General features: G+C 38.1%; 1 protein-coding gene across 5 annotated transcripts in view; it reads right to left on the reverse strand.

Annotated features, from left to right (window-relative positions):
• The window catches only part of LOC127427882 (ETS domain-containing protein Elk-4-like), a 38,265-nt gene that overhangs the window by 14,642 nt on the left and 11,257 nt on the right, over window positions 1-12,366 (reverse strand). For 3 of the 5 annotated variants that reach the window (XM_051675780.1, XM_051675779.1, XM_051675775.1), the window contains 3 exons: window positions 7,501-8,208; window positions 5,035-5,238; window positions 3,847-3,963 (listed from right to left, as the gene is read on the reverse strand). In XM_051675780.1, the coding sequence (XP_051531740.1) occupies window positions 3,847-3,963; window positions 5,035-5,238; window positions 7,501-8,208 (1,029 nt within the window). Of the gene's footprint in view, window positions 1-137; window positions 1,591-3,846; window positions 3,964-5,034; window positions 5,239-7,500; window positions 8,209-12,366 lie in introns of those variants that run through there. The other 2 variants (XM_051675776.1, XM_051675777.1) reach the window with 2 other exon arrangements.

Consider the following 12,366-nt stretch of genomic DNA (forward strand, 5'->3'; position numbering starts at 1 on the left):
TTCTACAGACAGGTATCCAGTCACGGAACACTTCCAACCTATCTCCACCAAGTGAACAGTCCTAATGGTGGGATGAGGTCGAACTGCTTTAAGCACTGAGCTGATGCCATTCCAATCCATTTTATGCTGTGCACGCTCCATTAGCTTAATGGTGAATCAGCAGCCTACTGGAGTAAAGCAACTCTTCTGGTTTTCACACACAACTGAAATCATTCCTAATTGGTTCCAGTCTTCAGAGAAGGTAAATGGTTTCTACAAAAAGATTTACATGAAAATCGCCGCAGCTTCATATCTGGCGGTATTAAGGTAATGCTTTGATGGCGTTGGGGCAAGCGTTGCAGCAATGGTGGCACCAATTTGGCCTACTAAACAGTCCTCTTAAAAATGTGTCATGGTTAGAACACTGTTAGGCGAATGTTAGGCGTTAAATTGAGAACATGTAATTTTTGGGTGAACTATTCCTTAAAGGAATATTCCAGGGAAGAGTTGAAAATATTTGTTGTGGAAATCAATAACATGCCAAAAATGCTGATGACTGAGCTCAACTTGTACTAAACCCAGAATATTCCTTTAAAGTATGCTTCTGGCCTAAAAGATCTTCCATATCAAAACATGATCATCTCTAATGCGGAGATTGTGTTCATGTGGCTCTTGAATGAAGGTTTTACCTTATAAGAGTGGAGTGTCCTTGATAAGACCTAGTGCAGCTTGCTTTTTTAAGTGCTGTTCAGGTAGTTAAAGTGACAAACACTCTTAATACATTGCAATAAGTGCAGCATGAAGAAAGGTACGAGATAAAACAGAGGTCACCGTTATCAAAATCACAAGGCAAAAAGGGGTGGTTTGGCTTGGCAAGGCAGGTTTGTTTGAGGGCTGTCCCAAACCAAAGGCAAACATTGGTTGAGGCGAGGTGAACTTGGATTATATATAAAACGATCCCTCTTTATCCATCTTATAACAGGGATATCATCAACAAACACCCGGTATCTATGTCATTCGAGAATTTATTCCGTATCTGAACAAATCCTTCCAAAAAGCTCAACGAGGGACAAAACACAAGAAAGTTCCATCAGCATCCCAATCACTGGTTGTTTTGCAATAAAAAAAAAAAAAAATACATGACTCATTTTGGCAGCTTATTAACAGCTGTGTAAGGTAAGTCAACAGCCGTCTGCCATTAGTCACCATTGTAATTCCCTTAAAGCCAATTTCTGAAGACCAGCACATTTACAAAAAGAAACAATAGAATTACATTATCCTGTAGACACAATGCAATGGCTTGTTGAACAAACAAGTGAACGGTATCCAAACTGATCTGTGACATCATAAAAGTTCAAGAGTCAAACGGATACTCATGACACTCTATCGATGGTCATAAATCTTAATCTGAACTGGGGCAGATCAGGTTAACAGAACGAGGTTGATCTGATTGACTTTGTCAATCAAGAATATGAGGCAAAGATGAAGTGTGCAAATCGATCTTCCCCTTTATGTCTTCTGTGGGTCGGGGGAGAGAGGGCCAGGTGTGTTGGTGCCATCTAAAGTATGCACTGGTACAGTGAACTGGGATGAACTCAGGACAGAAGGAAACTAATACATGAAAAAGAAGAGAGATAGAAAAATTGGAAGCATTTTTACTGGAATTTTGGTATTTTATTGTCAGACTTTGAGCATCTGAATGTGTCCTAGGGCGTTTTCACACTAAAGTTTTTGGCGTGAATTAAGTCCATTTGATTTCAGAGTTTGAAACGTTTAGTTTGTGTGAAAACTGTTTTCCGAACTTCGCCGTGCACCAAGGACCCACACAAGAGTCGACTTGAAAACGGTCTGGATTACGATTCATCTGGACAAGGGCTGTGCCTATCTCGATATATGTTTTTCTCACGATATTGCAACATTTCTATAATGAAAAGCTGGTCATCAAAATAAGCACAAACTCACAATCTCTCTATTGTGATATTTTTCATTGTGACGCATGTATCGCAGTGCAAATCGTACCATAAAGTGGCTGGCGATACCCTGCCTTAATCTGGACTTCAGTGTGGTTCATAATAGTGTAAAGCAATCTGGTCTGATTATCCTAATTTAGCCACTCTGGATGAATTTGTTTGTAGTATTATCATAATTTACAAAATGAGTAGAAAAGGTTTCAACTTGCTTACAAGCATTTCCATTTTTAGCATGTTTTCTGTCTTTTCCATTTTTTGAGTCGTTACATAGATGCAGTGGTACACACTAAGGCTTAAAATGTATATATTTAGTTGAATTTAAGATTAAAATGCACATTTGAATACTAAAACTGTAAAACATTTTAATTTTGGATGTTTGTCAAACACTGACAATGATGTAGGTGGTGGTCTTTGCATCTTGCTTTAACTTAGAACTGTCTACTGAAGTGCTTATTTTTTAATCGTTTTAAATTTTTACTTAAGATTTGAGAATATGAACTGGCTAAATCTTAAGATTTTATAATTGTATGCACTTTAGTTTAAAATGGAACACACTTTTGTTAACAGCCAGATATGTTCTTTGCAATAAACAATATAAAACAGTGCTGTTCGGTTTATATTTATTCGCTGCACCTTCTTGAGGACTTAGGAGGCTTTTTTCTTGTAGCTTTTTTCCCCTCAACAGAAATAGGTTGTTCACACAGGCAGAAAGGCCAAAAAATCAGATTTTTTGGCCTATCTGACTCAAATCCATTTAGGTTTTTGTAGTCTGAATAGGACAACAACAAGCCTGATCCAAACCATATTTTTAGGCGGTTTGGAGTCCGATTAAATCAGATTTTTGTTAATGCGTCTTAGTCTGAACGGTCAGATTGGATTTCATGTGGGACGTGTTGTTTCATCAGGGATTGCCACGAGAAGACATATACTGTGTTCCAAATGGCAAAAACGATGTCCTCCCAGGCCTCTTGGAAGGGAAAACAATAATGATGGCCACACTGTAAGATCGTTACAAGAGAGTTTTCAATAAAAATTACTTAATAAGCGAGTTCAGAATGACCATTTTATTATACCTTTCAGCCCTCCTACAGTGGAAGGTAAAGCCTATGTGGGGAATAGGGCATAAGGATGATCACTTCTGAATGGAACGCACCCATGTGTCATGTACTTGTTACAGGGCAGACAAAGCAGTGCAAAACTCTTTTTAAATAATACAGACGTTGGCTTTACCCACCCAAAGAGATGCGCTAAGGTCCGGTATCCCAAACCAGTTGCGAGCGACCACAATGCGATAAGGTATTGAATGTCTCAGGCGAATACGGGATGCTTGAGCATTTTATTGGCTTTAACACAGGACGGGGGTCCTCTTCAATAGTCTCGCTGCCTGACCCTTTCATGCTTCAATACGGGACACAAAGCCTTCACCATGGGACATTTCGCTGCCCACAAAAATATAGGACAATAGGTATCCCGTTTGCAATGTTGTTTTTTGGCCAAAATACGGGACGTCCCAGCTAAAATGGGACAGTTGTAAACCCGAGCAGGAACAAAAACTGTATTTGCCCCCTATCCATTTTTTTAAACCATTGTCTATGATGTGTGTGTTAACATTTGGATCCTGACCTCAAGAAAAACATTAACAATGGAAAAACATCCATTGCTACATAGGACTGCTGACAGCCCTAATGCACAGCTTTTCACAAGAACACATTGATGGTGCAAAACATATGGCGGTTCGAATCCAAACAATATAATATGAAAAGAGACCTCTGAGAATAAAGGAGGTGGAAACGAACTCTGGTTCAGACTAAGCAACCGAAGTGTGAAAACGCCCAGAATGGGTTTTGATGAGATTGAATCACCATGGTGGTGGATAATTTGAATTTGAGCGACTGACCTGAAAGAGTGTATGCGTGCCTTGTCTTCGGGCAGGGCTGAGGGGTGCAACTGGACTGAGCGTGCTCCAGAAATGGATATTGGATAAAAGTGGACTAGGGGTGAGCAGCAGCGGCGTCTGCAACAAACACAAACTTTTTTCATACTTTTACTCAAAGGGGAATTTTTTTCCAGTCCGCATTCATTAAGAACAACTCTCCATACACTCATAAGCATCATACCACAAATCATTTGGAAGAGGCATAACCTCAACATATAAAAGTTTAATTAAAAGTATCTTAACGAGATTTTAAAAAGCTATAAGAATTAATCAAAGGGCAAGGGTTCTGCAATTCATGAAAAACCATAAATAATAGATTTAAATTAAAGAATATATAATCTTTCATCTCGCAGAACACGCAGCAGGAGGTGATTCTCTGGGGTGAGCTGTATGAATGCTCATAAATGCAAAGATTGGGAAGTCTTAACGAGGTGATCAATCAAAGTAGCATCCAGCTAAACCTCACCATATGATCACATTCACATAATAACCAATGAGTGTCTTGATATCCCCACCCCAATCAGCTCAACTGAGTTCCACTGGATGAAGTGGTGCACTACTGTCCTCTAGTGCCTTTAAAATGTAAAAATGCTCAACACAACCAAGTGGACCTTTTTCATAGACTCTGATGCTGCGCTTCCACCTTATTTTGCAGCGTAAATCTAGCTAATGTTTTAATTTTTTTTGTACATTTATAACAATATTTATTGTTTAATATTACCCCGGATTTAATTTTAAAATAAAATAGTCACCACTGCTGTGATGGGGTTTCAAATACAGCTGCTGAGGGAGCAATAGTAAATTTGGCATCTTTTCTGTCTGTCGTAACTAATCTCTATTTTTTTCCTCTTTTGGTGTTTTTGTTTTCCCATTTTGATATTGGAGCATATGCTGCAGTCCAAATGCTTTTTGGGGCCAGTGTATATCCTGGTTTTATGTGCCATGTATATAAAGTATACCCATATGAACAAAAGAAAACAGTGAAACTAGGATTGGCTATACTTAATGTGAAATGGAATAGATGACCTTACATGGGTTTGTCAGGGAACTGCAGATGGTCTATGATTCTAAAGAATCAAAATCTTATAGTAGCAAAAATTAAGCATATCCTTGTATATCTAAGTGCAGGAAGGTCAGGAGATCACTTACCTGCAGGAATGCTGGGGTCAGAGAGGCCGTAGGGAGGGAGGGGCTGGACAGATTGAGAGGGCTCAGGTCAGAGCTGGTCACCACCAGAGCGGGCATCAACTCCAAGCCTTTGGGTTTCTTAGACTTCCCACTATGACTGCTGGGTAAAGATTGTGACATATCAGAAGCTGGTACTTTGTCCTTGAAAACAAAGGCGGGCTGGACCTGAGACACCAAGAGAGAGAGAGAGAGAGAGAGAGAGAGAGAGAGAGAGAGAGAGATAAAGTGAGGCAAATTTGAAAATATGTTTTTTGAAAATATATTATTCTTCATGTAGCAGACACATTATTATCATAAGGCGAATACATGGGTCAGTGACAAAGGTTGTCCAATGGTTGTCCAATGTGATAAAAAAAAAAGGAATCTTTTGAAAATCTTGCTTAAAAACACATGTCAAATTCATAGAAATGTAACCTTAGTTAGTTACCTATGTTAGTTTAATTAACCTATGTTAGTTTAATAAATGTTTGATTTTTTTATAGCATTTAAAAAAAAAAAAAAAGAAAAAGAAAAGCTTTAATAACTAAAAATGTCAAGTGGAGTAACCATCATGTAAAAGGTATTACATTCCTAAAAAAACGCATAATAATAATAATAATAATAATAATACCAAAAAAATTCAAACATTTTTCAAAGTAAATTTTTTTTATAAAAAGTCATGAATATTTGAGATACGAATATCAAGAAGCTTTCTTAGGGTTACTCCATTTGACCTAAACAAAATGTGCCTTTTCTAAATTATACCATAATTAAAAAATTAAAACACACAGTCATGAGGGTCTAAAGGGGCCTTCTCTATTTTTTGTTTTTTTTTTGGCTACCTACATGTTGGTTACACCACCTGACTTTGTATTGGTGGACAAAAGTTTTTACTGTATTAATAATATTTTGAAACAAAACTGTTTCACTGCTTATTTTTTAAGACATAATAAAAGATTATTCCAAACTGCTTATGCCAGCATTTCTTTTTTAAATGTTCTGTTTTTAAGACTTTTTATTTTACTGTCTCCAGACGGTTACACTACTGAGACATTTTTTATTTTTTTTTACTTTAAGCCCCAGAAAAAAAAAAGAAAAAAAAAATACTTAGTTTAAAACATGTTCATCATATTAGAAGTGTATTCAAGTAATTGTTTTGTTTAAATTGCATTTTTAAAGTAATATTGAATAACGTAATAGATCCAGCCAAAAAAAAAGTGAGCACCACGTCACTGACCCACATACAGGACACACTCTTGCGTTCAAAAACAACTGGACTGAGAACAATAGAAACAGTACAAAAAAGAATGCATCTTGAGATACATTTTAATGCCCACGATTGTCTCAAGTCATCCATAAAGTAGGATAGCTGGAAATAATATTAGCTACTGCTTTCAAAATGGAAAAAATAAAATAAAAACAAATTTATTTGAGAAGCAAACAGACATAAGATTTTTATTCATTTTTAAATTTTTTTTTTAGAGAAATCCAATACAATTTTATTGAGGATTATACAGGGATAATTCACCCAAAAATGAAAATTCTCTCATTTACTCAACCTCATGCCATCCCAGATGAGTATGACTTTCTTTCTTCTGCAAAACACAAAAAAAGATTTTAGAAAGTATATTTCAGCTCTGTAGGTCCATACAATGCAAGCGAATGGTGACCAGAACTTCAAAGGCCCAAAAAAGCAGTATAAAAGTAATCCATACGACTCCAGTGGTTCAATCCATATCTTCAGAAGCGATAGGTCTGGGGGAGAAACCACGATCAATATGTAAGTTATTTTTTAACTGTAAATCTACACTTTCACTTCCACATTCTGGTGTGGAAGTGACTTTCACTTTCAGCCACTTACTGGTTGGGGCTGGTCAAAGGTGGAGACTGATAGTAAAAAAAGGACTTAAATATTGATCTGTTTCTCACCCACAACTATCATATCGCTTCTGAAGATATGGATTTAACCACTGTAGTCGTGTGGGTTACTTTTATGATTCCTTTATGTCATTTTTGGACCTTATGATTTCTGGTCACCATTCACTTGCATTGTATGGACCTACAGAGCAGAGATATTCTTCTAAAAATCTTCATTTGTGTTCTGCAGAAAAAAGAAAGTAATACACATTTGGGAAGGCATGAGGGTGAGTAAATAATGAGAGAATTTTCATTTTAGGGTGAACTATCCCTTTAAACTATTTGCCAATAGCGTAAGAAAAATAAACTTGATTTAAAGCAAAAACAAGTTTATTTTTCTCACCCTGTTGGCAGATACTTTCTGTTTAAAGCAAAAACCTCTCTGAAATAAGACTACACATCTTATGTCACTTCGCTCTTCAAGTAAATGTATCTTGTTTTAAGGATGTTTAAACATTCACTGGACAACAAGAAATAAATACCACACAAGAAAATGATTTTTGCGATGCTGGTATCAGCATTGTGTCACACCTGCAGCTGTGAATCTGAAGGCTGGGAGGAGATAGACTCAATTTCACTGTCAATCACCAGCTCCTGTGAATCCGTCATTGGAGAAGAAGAGGGTGATTCAGAATGAGGGAGCAGTGAAGAGGAGATTCCTGAGAGTGGAAAGTCAATCATGGAATTCTCTGTGGAGGGACTCTCCACAAATGCACACACTACTTGCGGGACGCCTGTCTGTTTGGTCTCAGGATCTGCTGGAGTGGGCAGCTTGGGTTGAGCAGGGTGACCGGGAAGTTCAGACCTCTCTGATGTGGACTGAATGGTTTGTCTGCTCTGATTCATGGTCCCAAATTTGATGACGGAGTGTGGCTGGGGCGATTCCTGAACTGTTTTTTTCTCCATGAGCTTCTCTCCTGGGTTTTCGATCTTGATGGATTTGAAGAGCTGCGTTCCTGACTGCAGAGAGTTCAGAGTGAAGGATGTGTACAGGCCGGAGTGGATGTAGTCATTCCGACTGGATACTTTGGACTGGCCTGGTGGTCCGCTGATGCGGTCCGAGGCTGCTTTACTGTCTTTATCCCTGGTGATGTTTGCAGGTTTGTCAGTAAGGGGCAGAGGCCCACCAGAGCTCCCGTCTGCACTCTCCATTCTAGCCATGAGGTCACCCTTTAGGATATCAGGGTATGACACAAAACGATACACAAACTTCTGGCCATTCACTTTTTTGATGATGTTCTATGGGAGGAATTGAAAAAAATATTAATAAATTATACAAATATAAAAAAAAAAAAATTTATTTGTTGTACAACCACAATTCCAAAAAAGTTGGTACAGTATGCAAAATGGCAATAGAAGAGCAATTTCTTCATGTGCTTCGTGTTTTACCTAATCAACAGCATTGCTTTCTGAAGATACAAACTTTTTTCTGCAATTGATGCTTGCAACACATTCCAAGAAAGTTGAAACAGGGTCAATTTAGGACTAAAAATAACCAGATGAGTTGAAATAATAAGGTGATGTGAAGCAGATGATGTTATAATGGTGGGGCAATCGTGTTCTAGTATAAGGAGCCTCCAAAAAAGCCTAGTTCTTTAAGAGCAAGGATAGGTCGAGGCTCGCTAATTTGCCAACAGATGCATCAGCAAATCACTTTGAGAACGATGTTCCCCAAAGACAAATTGGAAGGATTTTGGGCATTTCATCCTCAACAATGCACAATATAGTTGAAAGGTTCAAGGAATCTGGTCAAATCTCGGTGCGTAAAAGGCCGACAACCACTTTTGAATGTGTGAGATCTCCGATCCCTCAGATGTCACTGTGACATGGGCTCAGGAATACTTCGGTAAACCTTTGTCAGTCAAGAACACCATTCACCGCTGCATCTAGAGATGCAAGTTAAGGCTTTACAATGCAAAGAAGAAGCCATACATCAACACTGTCCAGAAGCGCCGGCGAATTTTCTGGGCTCAGTCTCATCTGAGATGGAAAGTATAACAGTGAAATCGTGTTTTGTGGACAGACGAGTCCACATTTCAAATAGTTTTTGGAAAAAACACCCGTCATGTTCTCTGGAACAGAGGAAAAGAACCAGCAAAGCTGTTATCAGTGTCAGGTTCAAAAGCAAGTGTCTACCATGTTATAGGGGTGTGACAGTGCCCATGGCATGGGAAAACTCGCACATCTTGGAAGGTAGTATTAATGTTTCCCCATTTGCATTTTGTAGCAGCGCTGCGCCACTGCTGAATTATGAGCGCCGCTCTTGGGATTTCACATGGTTAATTTAATATTCTTGATGCAACATAATGCTTGCCAGCTCCAGTCTGCTGTGTGCTTTCTACACTGCGAAAGGGACCCCACCACACACACAAATACACGCACTTACTCACAGTGATGTCACCGCATAACAACGTGTCAAACTCGCTTCATTTCAAGTGCCCCGTGAGCACGTTTCTGAAACGTAGGACACAGCAGGGGATCGCAGCATTTCACTGAACAATCAATTAGCGCTTTCCATGTGAATATTAATGACCCTTCCCGTAATCTTTATGTTTTGGAGCGCATTTTGCTCGCTTCAAAAGCAGAATGAAACACAGGTCAATTATCCACACGGCTTAATCATAGCAGCACGAGGGCAGAGAAGGTGCGGTAATTTGCAGACAGGTCTCAACCGCATAGACGATTTTAAATGCGCTTGTGAACCAATGAGATTTGCAGTGGGGCTCACTAAACACGTTTGAATGCAGTACAGAATTGTCTGTTGCAAAAGTCTTATGTCTCGGTGATGAAACTAGTTTAAAACAAACAGACCCCACATTCTAAATGGCACTGGCAAAGAAAACAGGAGAAAACATCAATTAGAAAGCTTTTCAATTCTCAGATCGCAATGCTTACAAAACTTTACCATGGATTTACTGTAGTAACACTAACTGTACTGTATTACCTATAGTAGTTGTGGCAGAAAAACTTTCTAAATGTATTTAGACTGCTGTTTTTTCATTACAAAAATGCCATAGTTCTTTATATAGAAACCATAGTTTCTAACCATGGTAGTGAGGAGCCATGTATGGTTTTACCTATGGTTACCATGAACTATTACAAATAATAATAAATAATTAAAACTATGGATACTATGGAAGAACTGTGGTGCATTTTGATAATTATGGACCAAGCTATCAGTTTTCCATCTGTGTAAAATCTGTGCTCAGAAATTCCAAGAGATGACTGCATTTCATCTGTAAAGAAGACCCAACTTAGTCACACTGTCAGAATATTTCAATTTAGCCATTTAGTAGTAAACCAACAGCAGAACAAAAGCTGTACAGACGTCTGCACCAAATACTGAAAGGGATTATATTTCCAAGTAGCTTTGGTGCGTAAGCTCCAAAAAACCTACTATATTCCAAAAGAGAGGGGAAGCTTGCACACAATGTGTAGAAAAAGTCTTGAAGAATGAAGATTTGTCTCTCAGCTGTTTTCTATAGGATTATTATGACGCATCTCTATTTGCACATGCTTATGATTTGAATCATGGTATATTTGCAAATATAACTATGTACAGTTTACTATTGGAAATACGTGCAGACATTTTTGAATATCAGGTGATTGATGTACTATGCCCATGTTTTTGAATTATGCACGAACAGCATTTGTATTGACATTTCTTGAAGTATATTGTATATATGACACAAAAATAATTCCTTACTGATTTGTATGCATACAACAATTCTTCTTCGAATAATGAATACTATGGGTATATGGTTGTGATATAATAATTTAATGGGTAATTTTTGTATATGTAATTTTTATGTAATTTGTGTCCATCTCCATCTCCTGATATATTCACGTAGATTCTTAATAACTTGTCTTTGTTACTTTAGTAATATATGTGAATGCCGGTATACCAAATAAAGAGGCAATATATGTCTATAACATTTAGCAAACATTTGTATATTTTTAAGTCAATTCTATTAGGACAAATACGGTAAATACTCCCTCTTTTTAACGGGACACTGATGACAATGTAAATCGAAAATGTTTTGTCTTTGCACTGAGCACTTTTTTCACTTTTGGGCCTCTCAATAAATTAAAAAATGTTAAGACTTTCTCTACACATTGTGTGCGAGCTTCCCCTCTCTTTTGGACTATAATTTAGCCATTTAAAAATTGGGTGTTCATTTTTCCACAGATGTTACTGTTGTTAACATCATAATTTTCATCTGCATCTCAACCTCAAAATCAATGATGTACTGTCAAATGTGCATTTCAATGAACATAACATGTAATATTACTTACGTGGGTGCTACCAAAGCAGGTGCCACATTTTCAAAGGGCCTTTTGAGGGCACAAATAAACCCTGATGTGGCCCAGACTGAAATTGAGTTTGACACCCCTGTTTTAATCTATTCTTTGACCAACACGCATTAATACGGGTCCGGCGTTGCAGGCTTGTGGACGTGCGCACAACAGCACTGCTGCTGAAAAAAATCCTAGGGGAAACACTGAAAGATATGTACAAATTTTGAAGCAACATGTACTGCCATCAAGAGACGTACCTGCATTTTCCAGCAGGACAATGCCAGACCATATACTGGCTGGATTACAAGTGCATGGCTGCGTAGGCAGAGAGTATGGGTGCTAGATTGGCCTGCCAGCAGTCCTGACCTGTCTCCAATTGTCTCCAATACTGTCCCAACTTTTTTGGAACTGGGGTTGTACATAATACAGTTGGAATATAAAAAATATCTACTTAAAAAACAAACAATTGTTCAAACAAATCAACTAGACGAAAAAAACAACAACATCATTGCACACCCTCACATGTTCATTTTTAACAGCCAATCAGTGGCATTCTCCTTCCCACTCTCACTTTTGACCAAACAAAATAACATGCAATTAAGTAAATGAACCCGACTTAAAAACGATAGCCCTTGCCAGGGGTGCCAAGTTGAGGCTTAAAGATGCCATGAGCTTGCCAAACCCACAAACATGCAGCTTCTACGCAGGAACAAACCCCTGCTGACTTACTTAACGCTGCCCACTGCGGTAACAGACGCGCATGACCCTCTTTTTAGTTCAGAGCAGCGGACACCTGATTGCAGTGTGTTTACAATAACAAAGAAACCACAGGAGAGCAGGAGTGTGTGTAATTGGTGAGAGGGCCAAACCTAAAAATTACAATAAACATATGGCCGTTTAAAAATAGGACAACAAGACACAAAAATGGCCACCTCCTTTGTCTTGCGAAGGCAAATTTCATGTATCCTAAATATAAACAATTAAAATTTTCCACACATTTTGCATAATTTAGCAAAATTACAGCTTGATTGGAAATGGCAGCCAATAAAATATTCTTCTCACAAATTGACCTTGACTTGTCTTTGTTTTCTTCAAACA

Source organism: Myxocyprinus asiaticus, chromosome 37, assembly GCF_019703515.2.
Source record: "Myxocyprinus asiaticus isolate MX2 ecotype Aquarium Trade chromosome 37, UBuf_Myxa_2, whole genome shotgun sequence".
NCBI classification, from domain to species: Eukaryota; Metazoa; Chordata; class Actinopteri; order Cypriniformes; family Catostomidae; genus Myxocyprinus; species Myxocyprinus asiaticus.